The 16,091-nt window shown below is 42.0% G+C and overlaps 1 protein-coding gene across 1 annotated transcript in view; it reads right to left on the reverse strand.

The window, feature by feature from the left end:
- Stk4 (serine/threonine kinase 4) overlaps nucleotides 1-16,091 on the reverse strand; it is an 88,612-nt gene that overhangs the window by 57,639 nt on the left and 14,882 nt on the right. The window contains exons 4-9 of the mRNA XM_057780755.1: nucleotides 15,726-15,840; nucleotides 11,564-11,728; nucleotides 4,884-5,051; nucleotides 2,135-2,272; nucleotides 1,012-1,140; nucleotides 266-452 (exon numbers count right to left, since the gene is read on the reverse strand). Coding sequence (XP_057636738.1) covers nucleotides 266-452; nucleotides 1,012-1,140; nucleotides 2,135-2,272; nucleotides 4,884-5,051; nucleotides 11,564-11,728; nucleotides 15,726-15,840 — 902 coding nt within the window. The remainder of the gene's footprint in view (nucleotides 1-265; nucleotides 453-1,011; nucleotides 1,141-2,134; nucleotides 2,273-4,883; nucleotides 5,052-11,563; nucleotides 11,729-15,725; nucleotides 15,841-16,091) is intronic.

Raw genomic sequence — 16,091 nt, forward strand, 5'->3', positions numbered from 1 at the left:
ACGGAGATGAATTATGTATGAAAACAACGTATATGCCCTCCTTCAGGAAAACCCCTTCAGTGACAATGGTCAGTGAGAGAATAGCCACTGGGGTTCAAAAGCAAATCCTTCCACAGCCCCTGCTCCTCACAGTCCTCCAAACACAACCTACTAAGCAGATCTCTTCCAGTAAGGCACTTAGCTATGGCAACAGAACAGGCCCAGGGCTAAGACCACATGAGCCAGGAGAACCTATATCTGGATCAGTTAGGTGACAGAGCCTCACTTTTCATCGTTCCTTCCTCTTCCTCATCCTCCGTGTTGATCACCATGGTGCCCAGCTGTGATGGCAATGTGTCACTGTGCTCAATCATAGTGTTGGCTCCATCACTCATTGTACTGACTACTCGGACAGTGCCCATCTCATCACCAGCAGCTCGAACCATTGTGCCAGAATCCATTTCATCTTCCTCCTGCAAATGAACAAAAAAACTCAGCCTGGAGCTAATTGTTTAAAAGATTTTAAATTTTCTCAACTCTTGTTACTCATCTTGGTGCAAAAATTTTCCTGGATTTGATTCTTCCCCAGGCTGCATGCACACCTCAGGAACTGAAAAGCAAGTATTTAACCAGAGATGATCCCAAAGTCACCATGTGACAACTGCGTGTCTAACCTAAAGGACCTTCTTCCCTTCCTTCTCGGTCGATTTCCAGCAGCACAGACACAAGTACCCCTGGAATCTAAAAGGTGAGTGATTCCAGAATACAGCATGAAAATTTTAAAAGAGCTCGGGAAAACCAAGCCTCCAAGCTGGGAGATAACTCCCCTGCCTCCCTCTAAAAAAGATAAACTGGGAAAAAAAATATGGGGGCAAAATAGTCAAACGTAACTGTCTCGAGTGACACTGAGTAACAAGCAAGCACAGACCCATCCGGGGTCTGGCAACACTGAATGAGACTTGGGACAAAGTGCTGGGCATCATGACCTAACAAGCAGTTACTCCTGAAGCCACTACAACGCCTGCCACTCACTGAGTTTTCGTCATCATCCTGGTCCACTTCCCGCTGCTGAGCTTCCTGGCGCTTCAGTTTCACATCCATGGCTTCGTTGATTAAGTCTCGCAATATCGACACTCCTTTGGCACTTTTGACAAATGGGTGCTTAAGTAAAACAGAGAACAAGAGATACAAGTTTATTTTCAAACAGTGCATGGCACATGGTAGAAACCTGGCCGCATTTGTCATATGAATCAGTGGTCTAATTTTTCTCTTCACACCTAGAGCAACTAAGCCACACCCACTTCATGACTCTAAGGAGACAGATGACCGTTTGGACCTGTGCCATTGCTCTCTGTCTCACCTTGAGGGCCTTTTCTTCTTTATTTCATTGAAAGGGTCAGTCTCCACTACATCAGTCCCAATGTCTGAATTCAGGATGCAGACCTGGAGCAGGCACCTTTACCCTCCGAGACCTTACCAGCCCCATCTTATGTTTTTCCTGCCTTTGTGGAGCAACAAGAAACCCTGGCAGCTAAAGTTACATAGAGAAATTCTTTGCAGGAGTTGCCTATATATCCAAACTTAGTCTGGTAGTAACCCATGTTTCCTCCTTACAGGGACAATACATCCCTGCTTCCCATCACCAACAGGGCAAAGGTCTCCAAGCCTTTGTTAAGTACTCTAAAGACTGGAAGGGTGCTTCAGCACATGGTGGGACAGCAGAACAGAGGCTCTTCCATAAACCTCCGTCACCGTCATTTCATCTGGGTAGGTTTGGCAACACCCTTAGAAGAGCAATAACGCCACATCACATTGTTCTCTGTACTTGCAAAGTACTCAAGGTCATTTCCTTCCACTCTTCAGGGACACACGCACATCTGGCCTATTATGACTTGACACCAATCTTGAGCTATTACCCACCTACTGTTCTTCCTGGTAGGAGAAATGTTTCTGAGCTTCTTACTGCTCTTAATTCTAAACTCGTTCGTGATACACTTCCGTTTGTTACCACTATGTTCTTCAAATTAAATATTTTCTATGTCCTTCTATTCAATAGTTTTAAACTTCCCTGGCAGCACGGAATGTCTTATACCTCATTCCTATGTCCAAGCCAGTGACTTAGCAGTGTGAGACAGCACAGAGAGGTGACACATACCTGTAGGAGCTGAGTGGCTGTAGCTCTCTGATCAGGGCTTTTTACCAGACACTGCTTCACAAAATCCATGAAGTTGTCTGACCACAGCTCTGGCTTACGGAATGTGGGAGGAGGGTTTGTAGGTATCATGAATATTGCCTAGTTTTAAAAAAAAATAGATAAAATGAAAATGGCAGTCCAATACAAACAACTACATCTGTTTGGTAAGATGACTTTCTACTCACCCAAACATAAAGTGTGTTCACGTGGAGTACAGAGACCAGAGAGACCTGCTCTTCTTCCCTTTCCCTCCCTCGCTCACATGCAGTCCTGTTCTAAACCTAATGATGCGCCTCAAAACCAAACAAACAAACAAAAAAAAACCCCACTTTTTCCTTGTGTGTGTGTATGTGTGTGGTAGTAATACACGTGTTCACACAGGTATGAGTGCAAGTACATGTGCGTGCATGTGTGCATGCATGCATGGAGATCAAGGACCAACCTCAAATGTCACTTCTGAGGGGCCGGTAGCTCAGTGGGGCCTCACATAAATGAGACACTAAATTCAATCCCCGCTAGTAACAAAAATAACAAGAGTGCGGCTCCTCAGGAACCATCCATCTTGTTTTTGAGTCTCACTGGGACCGGGAACTCAACGGTTAGGTTAGGCAGGCCAGCCAGCCATGAAGCCCTAGGAATCTGCCTGACTTTCTCTCCCAGTGCTAGGATTATAAACACACATCATCACACAAAGCTTTTCATACAGATGCTAGAGAATGAACTCAGGTCCTCAAGTTTGCAAGGCAAACACTTTACCAAGTGAGCCATCTCTTCAGCCTCATACAAGTTTGGGATAACAACATCAAGTGGGTTTCAATGTGAAAAGGCACCACCTATGAGTACCTGTACCCTGGAGACAACTTCAGCCTCGTGGGTGTTAAACTCTTCTCCTTCAAAGTCACCAATGCATGTCAGCGATGACTCTAAGATCATCAACAAAGTCCCGAAAGTCACAAGGGAGCTATCAGCCTCAAGCCAAACCAAATGATATTCGTTAATCTTCGTTGGTCTTTCTTTTCTTTTTTGGTTTTTTTGAGATAGGGTTTCTATGTGAAGCTTTGGTACCTGTCCTAAACTCACGCTGTAGACAGGCTGGCCTTGAACTCAGAAATCTGCCTGTCTCTGCCCCCTGAGTGCTGGGGTTAAAGGAGTGCACCACTACTGTCCAATTAATCTTCGTTTTTTTTTTTTTTTTTTTTTGTTTTTTTGGTTTTTTCGAGACAGGGTTTCTCTGTGGTTTTGGAGCCTGTCCTGGAACTAGCTCTTGTAGACCAGGCTGGTCTCGAACTCACAGAGATCCGCCTGCCTCTGCCTCCCAAGTGCTGGGATTAAAGGCGTGCGCCACCACCGCCCGGCTTAATCTTCGTTTTTTTAATCATGTGTGAAGGTGTGAGTGTGGGGCGTGGGGGTGAGGAGAAAGAGAGTGTATGTGTGTGGTACTGGGGTTGAATGCAGGGCCTGGGGATGACAAGCAGGAGCTCTGCCACTATCTTTCCAGCCCCTCAAATCCTCACTCCGCAGAAAAGAGAAACTAAGAACCAAGCTATTATAGTAAACCACAATCAAATTCTACTTTACAAAGTCTGGGGTTCTTACTAAGGGCTGGAGAGATTGCTCAGTGGTTAATATCACATACTGCTCTTCCAGAGGGGCTGATCAGCTCCCAGCAGCCATGTCAGGCAGTTCACAACCACTTACACTCCAGCTTCAGGGACTCTGACATCCTCTTCTGGCCTCTAGGGTACCACATAATTAAATAATAAATCTTTCTTTATAAAGACTACTGATTGTTGAAATTTAAATGATGGAAACCCCTACTTTATGAAAGATAAAACTCTGCATTAGACAATTTAAGCTGTATTTTTAAATCTAAAAGAATGACCACATAAACTCCCCCCTCCTTGACTCTTTAGTCCCACAAAAAAAAAAAAAGGAAGGAATTTGTCTTTGGGTAAACAAAACTTTTTAAAAATATCTCAAGTCTTTTAGTGAAAGAATGAGTTAATTAAAGACAATGAAAAACTGGTGTGGGGGTGAAGAAAGCTGTGGAGCCTCTGGGACTGGGGCGGGGGGTGTCTTTCAAGAGAGCTGTGTGTTCTTGGAATAAGTAAAACCTGGGAAATTCTTAGGGTATTGGCACTGAGAAAGGTTGGGGGAGGTGCAGCCTGTGAGCCATAATGCCGTACGTAAGTGGGCACAGGATGCAGGCTGGAGAGAACACAGGCACCTGATAGAGTCTGAGGATGCACAAACCAAAACAGTTACAGAGACCAAGCATGAAAAAGGCAACCTGTGAACCAATGGGTGGTTGGTGCTGTCAGTGCAACTGAAGAAGACACTGCAGTAGGTGGTGTCTGACACCGGGAGACCCGATGGGGAGCCACGGAAAATGATTCAATGGAGAGCTAAAGATGTCGTTGCCTAAGCTATTAAAAGTGTATGTAATGTATATAATATCTAAGTCAATCTACACATTTCTATCATCTATGTCCTTCAAGGAGACTATCAAGACGCACACTCTAGAATGCAGAATGGACTAGATTCAGATTAATGACTGATTCAGATTTAATGCCAGGGAAGAATATCAGCTATGGTAGCATTTATCATGGTATAAAATCAGCTCACTTCTTGTTTGGAATGTAACCAAGAAAGCTGCACTAACTTTCTATTGATAACCAGTAACTGATCATCCACCTGGCTGTTTCCTTACCCGCATTGGATGGATATCAGCATATGGGGGCTTGCCTTCAGCCATTTCTATGGCAGTTATTCCCAGAGACCAGATGTCTGCCACGCAGTTGTACCCAATTTCCTGAATGACTTCAGGAGCCATCCAAAACGGTGTTCCTATCACTGTATTCCTCTTTGCCATCGTATCCTAAAATGGAAGGGGAGACCAACACAAAGCATGAAAACTACTGAGAAAAAAGAAAACAGTTTGAAAATTAAAAAATGCTTTGCTTATGCCCTGTAGTACAAGAGTGGCACAAACATTATGAAAATGACCAATTACCTTTTCTCTTAACTTTAATTAAGGCTCACTCCATGAGATAGAACCCATACCCGATACTGTTAATGAGGCCAAGAACCTGAGGCTAGATACTAGATAGGTCATTAACCCTAGAGGAAACTTATTTCTTTTATTCTGCTAAATGGACATAGCAATAAAACAACTCCTATGGCATTGCTACACCCACAGACCAATGTATCACTAGACCATTGCCAGGGAAGCTTCTGCACCTAACAGAGATCCACCACAATTAGACCACATGCAGAAGGTCGGGAAAATGGCCCACCCCAGCCAAGAAACTATTTGCGCTTGACAGCTGCAGAGAGAAGGAAAGTCAGTTTCCTTCAATGCAGTGACACTGAGTCTATCATCTACATTTCAGGGCAGGCCTCACGCTCAGGAGTAGCTGCTGCTCAACACTAACTGGACTCCATGGTTTCTAATGTTTTTGTTTCTTTGTTTTCTTTCTTTCATTTTTAAGACAGAGAAAAGAAGAAGTGGTAGCAGTAGTTGGGTGGGTAGGGAGGTGGAAGAGAATCTGGAATGGTGTGGGACAATTGTCTGTATTCTGTCAATTATATTTTAAATAAACACTGACTGATCAGTAGCCAGGCAGGAAGTATAGGCAGGAAAACCAGACAGGAAGTAGAGGTGGGTCAATGAGAACAGGAGAATTCTGGGAAGAAGAAAGCTTGGCCCACAGTCCTGGCCCAGACACAGAAGAAGCAAGATGTAACTGCCTCGCTGAAAAAGGTACTGAATCATGTGGCTAACATATACAAGAATAATGGGCTAATATAAGTTATAAGAGTTAATAAGAAGCCTGAGCTAATGGGCCAATCAGTTTATAACTAATGTTGACCTCTGTGTGATTTCTTTGGGACTTAATGATTGTGGGAACTGAGCAGGACAGAAAAACTCAGTCAACACTGGAAGGAATTAGGGAAGGGAAAAAATACAATTAAAATATATTGTTAAAAGTCTGAAGAATCATATAAAAACATTGTTTAAAAATGCCTTGTACTTGAAACATATTTAAAAGCAATACCCAAGACATAATGATACACCTCACTAAAGAAATCAGGCCAGGTGGTGGTAGCACATACCAGCACTTGGGAGGCAGGGCAGGTGGATCTCAGTGAATTTGAGGCCAGCCTGGTCTGCAGAGTGAGTTCCAGGATAGCTAGGACTATTACATAGAGAAACCCTGTCAAGAAGGAGGAGGAGGAGGAGGTCCTGAATTTGACTCCCAACACTCATGTGGAGTGGTTCACAACCACCTGTAACTCCAGTGCCTCCTTCTGGCCTCCACAGGCACCCACACTCACACACAAAAATAAATATTTAAAATACAAATTTGAGACTTCTGTGTTTCTTAAACCCATATCAAAGTAGAAGACAAAGAACAAAGGGAGCCATTTCAACCAAGCAAAGGAGTTAACAGTTTAGCAATGTCTTAGTTTTGGGTTGACGCTTCTAACAAATTTCTGTGTGTGTGTGTGTGTGTGTGTGTGTGTGTGTTCACCCTTCTAAAAAACTTATTAGTGCCGGGGGGGTGTATTCACGCTTCTAATAAACTTAAGTGTGTGGTATGGGGGGGGGGGTGAAAGAGAGAGAGCAAGAGAGAGAGAGAGAGAAAGAAAGAGAGAGAGAGAAAGAGAATGTGTGCACATACACACATCCAAGGGATGGAATTCAGGCTGTCAGGCTTGTAAGCTTGTGCTTTTACCACCTGAACCATCTCTTGTGACCAATAAATACATTTTTTTCAATGGGTATTAGTTCACACTTGTGATGTGGGATTCCCCTCTGTATGCTATGAATATATTTTATTACCATTGGTTAACAAAGAAGCTATTTTGGCCCATGACAGGGCAGAATATAGCTAGGCTGGAAGAGATATACAGAGAGAGTAGGCAGAGTCAGGAGACACCATGTAGCAGCCAAAGGAACCTTTGCAGTAGGCCATACCCTCGTGGTGATGCACAGATTAATAGAAATGGGTTAAGATATAAGAGCTAGCTAGGAATACGGCTAAGCTATTGGCCAAACAGTGTTATAATTAATATAGTTTCTGTGTGATATTCACGTCTGGCCAGGAATGAAAGTGCAGTCTCCACTTACACACTTGTAATCCAAATGCTCTCAAAAGATTGAGGCAGGAAGACTGTCACAATTTCAAGACCAGGCAGCAGTAAATTCCAGGCCAACCTTAGCTGCAGGATGAGACTGTGCCTAAGAAGGTGGGAAGAAAGCCCAGAATGACGATGCACGCACGTGGATGGCAAAGGCAAGAGTGTATGTGAGTTTGAGGTCAGCCTGTTTTACACAGCAAGCTCAGGCCAACCAGGGCTACATAGTAAGACCACATATTCAAAAAGAAAAAAGAAAACGACATAAAGGACATTATCCTAAGGACAAAACCAATGAAATGCTTTAAAACGCAAGTATCCTGATGTTTAGCACAGAAGGGTCTTGTGGTGGTAGGAACTATGAAAACAACATCAGCAAGCACCCAGTGTACAAAAGGAGGAGTCGTTCAAGGAATCATGGAGCATTCACACATGAAAACCCAAGCTGCACCAGAAACTGGGCGAGAGCCAATCATGTGCTGCTAACCAGAGAGGCTGAGGCAGAGGGATGGAGTCTGAGGCCAGCCTGGGCTAAAGAAGACTGTCTCCAAAGCAGAAAAAGAAACTAAATACAGATTTTTGTTAAAGATGACAGACGGGACAAATACATCTTATTTTCACTTCTTCCCAGAACCATCTGAAAGCGCAAAGCTAAACCACAAAATTCTGTAAGCTGAGAAGCAGATGGCCAGCTACGCAGCAACTAGCTGAACAGACATCAAAAGGACTCAAATCAGTCACCAGGAAAACTGAGAGCACAGACCCTTCCAAATGGCTTAGAAACTGTTGGCACTGAGGATGATAAAAGTGTATCTCACCCGTCTCTGAAGCATTCACAAAGCTAGGCGTCTCGGCACAGGCATCTATCTAGTCCCAGCATCGGGAGGCTGAAGCAAGGGAACCAAGAGACCCACGCCAGCCAAGGCTGCACTGCAAAGCCCTTTCACAAAAATAAATCAATATATACAAAATAAGGATGGCTAGAGGAAGAGCTCAGCAATTAAGAACACTTCCTATTCTGTCAGAGGACCTGAGTGTAGTGCCAGCACCCACATCAGGCAGCTCACAAACACCTGTAACGACAACTCCACACAGTTCTGACACCTTTGACCTCCCTCCCAAGGGTACCTACACTCAGGTGCATGTACCCATAAAGAATATATGCATGCACATAAACAAAAATAATAAAAATAAGACAGCTGTGGTGGCACTGGCCTTTAGTCCTAGCACTTGGGAGAAAGAAACAGGCAAATCTCTCTAAGTTCGAGGACAGCCTGGTCTATATAGCAATCTCCAGGCAAACCTTGCTATGGTGAGACGCTGTCTCAAAAAAAAAAATAAATAAATAAAATAATAAAACCTTTTTTAAATGAACCATATAAAATAAAACAAAGCAGCTCTCACATGAAGAAAAAGGGCTTCCCTTGCTTGATCTACATTAGACTGGATATGTACTCCCTCCCTAGAGAGAGAAACTGAGGACCCCTGACAGTGAAATTGGGGGAGCACTGTGAATCAAGAAAAATGTTAGAGCATTTCTATGCTAAGTGTGAAGCCACACCGACCTAGCAATACTGGAAGCCCAGCTGGCTCATTACAGACTACAGCTGCACTCTAAATCCAAAAACAAATGGACAAACAAAAAAAACACAAAACTTTCTGGTTTGTTCTCTTTAGCAAAACAATACATGTTCACTGTAGAAGTTTGAGGGGTTTCTTTGGAGATGGGGGTGATCAATAGAAGCTGGAGACAGTAACGTGCCTGAGGACCCAAGTTCCAACCCAGTGAAAGCTACACTTGGTAGAGCATATGTAATCCCTGTGCTCCCAGTGGGAGACGACGGGAGGTAGAGACAAGAGAACTTCTGGTATATGCACCAGGAATAACAAACATCCCAGTATCAAACATTACACAAAGTAGAAGGCAAGGCCTCACAACCTATATTCACACACATGAACTTTCAAGTACACATACATGTGCACACACACAATTTCTCTCTCTCTCTCTCTCTCTCTCTCTTTTTTTTTTTTTTTTGGTTTTTCCAGACAGGGTTTCTCTAGCTTTGGAGCCTGTCCTGGAACTAGCTTTTGTAGACCAGGCTGGCCTCGAACTCACAGAGATCCGCCTGCCTCTGCCTTCCGAGTGCTGGGATTAAAGGCGTGTGCCACCGCCGCCCGGCCACACACACGTTTTTAAAAATGAAAACTAGCAATAAACAAGCTCAGCAGGACTTAACTGATCCAGAAATCTGGATCAGTTAAAAGCATTGGCTGCTTGCTCTTCCAGAGGTCCTGAATTCAATTCGCAGCAACCACATCATGGTTCACAACCATCTATAATGAGATCTGGTGTTCAAGCGTACATGCATGCAGAACACTGTATACATAATATTTATTTTTTTTAAAAAAAAAAGCTCTACCACACTCGCATGCACTAACAATGAACAATTTGAAAACAAAGAGTGAGTGTTTTACTTAAAATAGTATCAAAAAAAAGAACAAACCACTGAAGAATGAACTAGCCAAATTAAGGCAAAATGCTTACTGTAAAATGATAATATTAGCGCAAATGAAAGATGTAAGTAAGTGCAAAAATATTTTGGGTATATGAATTAGATGGTTTAATAAAAAGATGGTAATTTTAAAACTGACTTATGACAACGCAGTATCTACCAAAATCCCAATGATTTCTTTTACAAAAATAAACCACTAATCTAAAACTCAGAGAGAAATGCAGGATCCCAGAAGAACCAAAACAGTCTTAAAAGAGGAGAACAAAACTGAAGGTTTCACGTTTAACCAAAGCTGTAAAAGTCAAGACAGTAAAGTACTGAAATAATGACCTACATACAGGACAACAGAATATAACCAAAGTTCCAGAAATAAACCCAGACTTGATTTCCAGCAAATACTAATACATAATTCAACAAAAGAAAAGCTAACGGTTTAGCAACAAGTGATTGAAATGGTCAATGACCAGTTATCAACACACAAAAGAATGTATCTGGATACCTACGTCAAGGCATGAAAATTAACTCATCTCAAAGCAAATGTTAGAGCTAAAACCACTAAACACATAAAGATCTTGCACAAGGTCATGATGTCTTAGCTATAGCACCAGAAGCATAACCGACGAAAGAAACTGGACATCATCTACTTAAAAAGTTGGACAGGAGCCAGGTGCACGCCTTTAATTCCAGTACTTGGGTAATGGAGACAGGCAGACCTCTATCAAGGCCAGCCTGGTCATGGCTACAGTGAAACTTGGTCTCAGAAAAACAAACAAACAAAACAGTTTGTAGCTGTGGAGAAGGGATGGTGAAGCATTCAATATTCACCAAGAAAACCCTCGGCATGATATTGTTGGAGACTTGTGTTGATCTACGTAGAATATTTTTCTGCACAGACATTTACATTTAGTTGATTATTTTACAAAGCCAGATCATTCTAGTCCTCCTGTTTTAAACAGCTTTCCTTTTCCCTGGCAAGCACTAGCGAGAGACAGCACTGAAGCAAGCGGAAGTTCTTCCAGCACAGTGACTGAACTGCCTGGAGGCTGGCTGGGGTTCTCTGCCTTGCTGAAGGAAAGCAGCCTGCTCCAATCTGTCTTCCTTTATGTCCCTGATGCATTAGAATTAAATTAATATTCATGTCTTACTTTAGTTTCCATTTTTATACAAGCTAAACCATGAACCCAAACCCCAGAAAAGATCTAAAACTCCTATTAGCTATTTGGTAATCTACTCGTAAATTCTACAAATTTGTATTAACACAATTAGATTAAGTATTTCTTTTTTTAAATAAGTAGGGGCTGGGATGATGTCTCAGTTGGTAAAGCATTTGCATGTAAACATGACAACCTGAGTACAGTTCTCCATCTCCACACAAGAAGCCAGATGCTAAAACACACACCTGCAATCCCAAACTGGAGAGGCAGAGGCAGAGGCAGGCAGATTCCTGGAGCATACTGGCCAGCCACCCTATCTGCATCAATGACCTCCAGGTCAGTGAAGGACAGTATCTCATGTCTCAGAAAGTAAAGTGGAGAACAACTAACTGAGAAAGACAATCAACATGGACTCTGGCTTCCAGACAACACAAATATGCACATACATACTCACAGGCATATACATGAACATATATCACTCACTCATTCACACACACACACACATAAAATCAATCACTCAATGAAATTGCCTTCTGGAGATGAAGCCTAAAGTACTGGTACCAGTCACCATTTCTACTTACTGTAAGTTGACCTGCGACTCCAAAATCTGCAAGCTTTGCATGGCCTTCTGTGTTCAGCAAAATATTTCCTGCTTTGATATCGCGGTGTATTTTTCTCATAAAATGAAGGTATTCTAATCCTTTAAGAGTTGATTGCAATATTGTAGCTATTTCATCTTCTGTTAACTAAAAAACAAACAAACAAACAAAAAAAACAGTAAGAAGTCTCAACCCTGTTCACACCACATCAGAAAAGGGAGCAGTTACACCCAAACTGACGCACAGCTGTTCTGGCCACGCTCCGGTCCCTCTCTCTCCTATTCCCTGCGTGTTCCCTCTACCTTACGGCTCTCCCCTTCATCTACACATCTGTACTCCGGTTTTCTTCACTGCCTGTCTACTCATCAGAACAGCAGAGGACTTTCCTTCTCCACACCTGGTCATTCTGTTTCCTTATCTTGTCAGCACGGAGACAACCTGAATATTATGCAGTCTTCCTTAATACAGACATACATGCCATTAAAAAATGTCTTAGCTTACTTTTGTATCCCAAGCACCAAGAAATAGTTCTAGAACAATGTGGGTCGCAACCCCTTTGGAATCGCATATCAGATATTTACATTACAATTCATAACAGTAGTGAAATTACAATTATGGAGTAGCAATGGGATAATTGTATGGCTGGGAATCAGCACAACATGAGGAACTATATTAAAGGGTTGCAGCATTAGGGAGTTGCGAACCACTGGGCTAGAGTGACTGACTGCTGAAGATGAGCACAGGATTCTGATCAGACCAGATGCTGACTCTGCAGATCACACCCAAATTCTAAGCAAAATCCATCCAACTCTCACTTAATTCTTGGTCTGGCAAACAACCCACATTCAGGAGTAAGCTGTGGACAAGAGGATCCAGGATTAGCAAGGCCCAGCCTGTACTTCTGGCACACTTTCCTTTACTTTTAGTCCAAGCTTTAAACTTGCATAATGAGAACTAATAAAGAGGAAAAGAATCCAAACAAGAACAAAAATGAAATCCAGTGGAAGTAGTTTTACATGAAGAAATATACAAAAAGAGAATGCCACAGCAGCAGCAGCGCTAATAACCAGAAGAGGAAAGCCACCTGCAAGTGAACTTGAACAGCAATTCCTAAAAGAACATAATCAGGAATTTAAAATTTCTCACAGGAGGTAAGACCTTAATCATGAATTTTTTAGGTTTTAAATCCATCTAACACCTACCTATATTTAATTATACAGTAATTTTCTGCTTAAAATAAAGGCTTTCCCCTCTCATGGGCCCTTTTCTACCCCCCCCCACCCCATGTGGATAGCACTTCCTCAACATTAGAAGCTACAATCCACATCAGAACAGACCTGCGTCAGAGAGAGTGTGTGGTGTCTGTGGCTCTCAGCCTGGGCAACCTCACCGAACACTGTATCATCATTCCACCATGATCATTTCTTTGAGACAGGTTCTATCATGATACATATTTAAAAATTTTATATCTTTCTGTGGTCATAATTCTTCAACCTTAAACAATATTTCTAGTTCCCTGTGGCTGAAGGCTATCACACTAGTTTTTATATAACACACAGCAAAATAATTAAGTACCTAGACTAATAAACTAGTATTAAGATATCAGAAGTTACAGAAATCACCAACAGAGTTAATTCTAGACTGCTGAGAGACCAGAAACAACTTGGTGCTGCACACAGCCTGGGGCTTCAATTTTTTTTTTAAGATTTATTTATTTATTATGTTTACAATGTTCTGCCTGCATGTATTCCTGCAGGCCAGAAGAGGGCACCAGATCTCATTACAGATGGTTGTGAGCCACCATGTGGTTCCTGGGAATTGAACTTAGGACTGCAGGAAGAGCAGTCAGTGCTCTTAACCTCTGCGCCATCTTTCCAGCCCCTTGGGGTTTCAATTTTAAATCAAAAAATTAGTCAAGGTTTCAACATCTCTTAAATTATTTATTTCACTTTTTGAGACTATAATATATCAATGTCCTCCCTCCTTTTCTTCCCTCCAAAGCCTCTCAGTCTTTGCTCTCCGTGTCTGGCCTCTTTTATCATTGTTGTTATGTTCATATGTGTGTGTGTGTGTGTGTGTGTGTATAATATATATACATATTTATAATATTCCTAAAACATAACTATAACCTCCTCCATCTGCATGTTACTTGTATACATGTTTTTAGAACTGACCATTTGGAACTAAAAATATATATTATGTCAGAGCACTATTCTTGGCTGAAGAACTTACTGTCTAATAAAGAAAACATACAAATTTCCAATAATGTAAATTAAGAAAAGGAAACAATATGATACAAAAATTTATAACTTGAGTTTCAATACAGTCCCATCTTATAATTTATATAATACTTCATGATTTACAGTATACTTTTTCATACTTAAGCTAATTTTTACAACATTCCAAATACTTAACATGGAGATGCCCACTCCCATTCTTACAACCCAAACCAAAACCACCCGAGACCTAAAATTTCCCATTTCAACAATCTACACAGCCGGGCGGTGGTGGCGCATGCCTTTAATCCCAGCACTGGGGAGGCAGAGGCAGGCGGATCTCTGTGAGTTCGAGACCAGCCTGGTCTACAAGAGCTAGTTCCAGGACAGGCTCCAAAACCACAGAGAAACCCTGTCTCGAAAAACCAAAAAAAAAAAAAAAAAATCTACACAGAAACTAGAGCTGTTTTTCAAACAGCCTGTCAGATGACTCACTCATTTCTTAGAATCTAGACATGCTCCTTCTGTACCTGGAAAACACTCACCCATCAGTTGGGTCTGGTAGCCACATGACCTACCAGACCCAACATCATCAAGCCTGTCCACCTTTCAAACCTAAAGTCCCCTTTGTATAATCCCCCATTCCAGTGGCTGCAAACATACCAAACACACTGCAGCCTTGGAGTCTTCACACTGGCTGGTTCCTACCTACAGTGTCCCTGCAGGAGAGTCTGCTCCTGCTGCTCTGCCCACCAAGACTCTTTACCACTCTCCCATCACCATCCCTACTGATTATCTCCAGAGCACCTCCCATTACCTCGCATTTCCTTCCCAACTGCCACCTATTTGCTTACTGTTTCCCTACTAGAAGCTGTACTGCCATAAGAGCACCATACACCATCATAGACCATACACTGTGGTCTCTTACCTTACTGCCTACAGCAGTATTCTGCAACAAAAAACTAGAATCTATGACTCTTAGGTCCAATCCTACAATCTCAGGCACAATACTTTTTTTTGTTTGTTTGCTTGTTTTGGTTTTGATTTTGGTGTGTGTGTGTGTGTGTGTGTGTTTTAAAGAGGGTTTCTCTGTAGCTTTGGAGCCTGTCCTGGAACTAGCTTGCACAACAACTACTCTTTTATAGTACCCTGTTAAACAGCAAGTAGAAAAAAATATTCTGTGGCTATACTTGGTAGGAAGACAAATTCAAATCTAAAAGTAAACATTTAAAACTCATTCTAGAGGTGGAGAGATGATTCAGCCATTAAAAGAGCACTCTGCTCTTCCTGAAGACCTAGGCTTGATTCCCACTACCCCCACTGTGGGGCTCCTAATTGCCTCTTACCTTCAGCTGTAGGGTAAGCAGAACCCAGTGTCTATGAGTGCCCATACTCATATACACAAACCTACTCAGACACATAACTCTTAAAAATCAAATATTTTTAAAAAGTCATCCTATAACTGCCAGATATGGTAAGGAGAATCACTTAAGGGGAGTGTGAGCTCAAGGCCAGCCTGGGCTACATTGTCAGTTCCAGATTACTGTCCACCATGAAACCCCTATCTCAAAAAATGAAAATTCATCACCAAACCATGATTTGATAATTGTTTCACCTAATTAAGTAAACAAAAATCACTGGAATGAGTCAATATCAAACTGTCACATTTAAGAGAGAACTGAGCATGGTACCAAAGTCCTGCAATCCAAACATTTGGGCTGGAGCAGAAGGATCAAAAGTAAAAGACCATACTGAGATCCTGTCTTTGTTTGAGGTGGGAAGGAGGAGAGGAAAAAGGAGCAAAGACCCAAGGAAAAGGAAGCATCTGACAGTCATTTCTCTAGGTGAAGAAGTGGCATGTGAATAAAAGGCCTGACAAAAGATGGCAAAAATGCTGACCCAGCAGCCCTTTTAGGAGGTAAACGTACCGTCTTGTTTCGTAACCGAATGATATCCGATACAGAACCAGCCCCACAGTACTCCATAACAATCCACAGGTCTGTGTTCTTAAAGTAGCTGCCATAATATTTGACTACATGAGGGCTGGAGAGAAACACAACACAAATTAGTGGAACACCCTTTAAACATTTCAATTTGTTCTGTTCAATGCATGAAAAGTAATTTCACATCTCAAAAATTGAATTATTTCTAGTTAGAACTAACACAGCAATCTCCTGATAAGAACCTGAAATTAGATCACTTTTCCTAAGAATAATAACACAGCTTCAAAACAAGGGAAATGTATAAGTATATAATTTATCCTCAGAAAATAATCACAGATTCTCAAAAAATTA

This window comes from Chionomys nivalis, chromosome 9, assembly GCF_950005125.1.
Source record: "Chionomys nivalis chromosome 9, mChiNiv1.1, whole genome shotgun sequence".
Lineage (NCBI taxonomy): Eukaryota > Metazoa > Chordata > Mammalia > Rodentia > Cricetidae > Chionomys > Chionomys nivalis.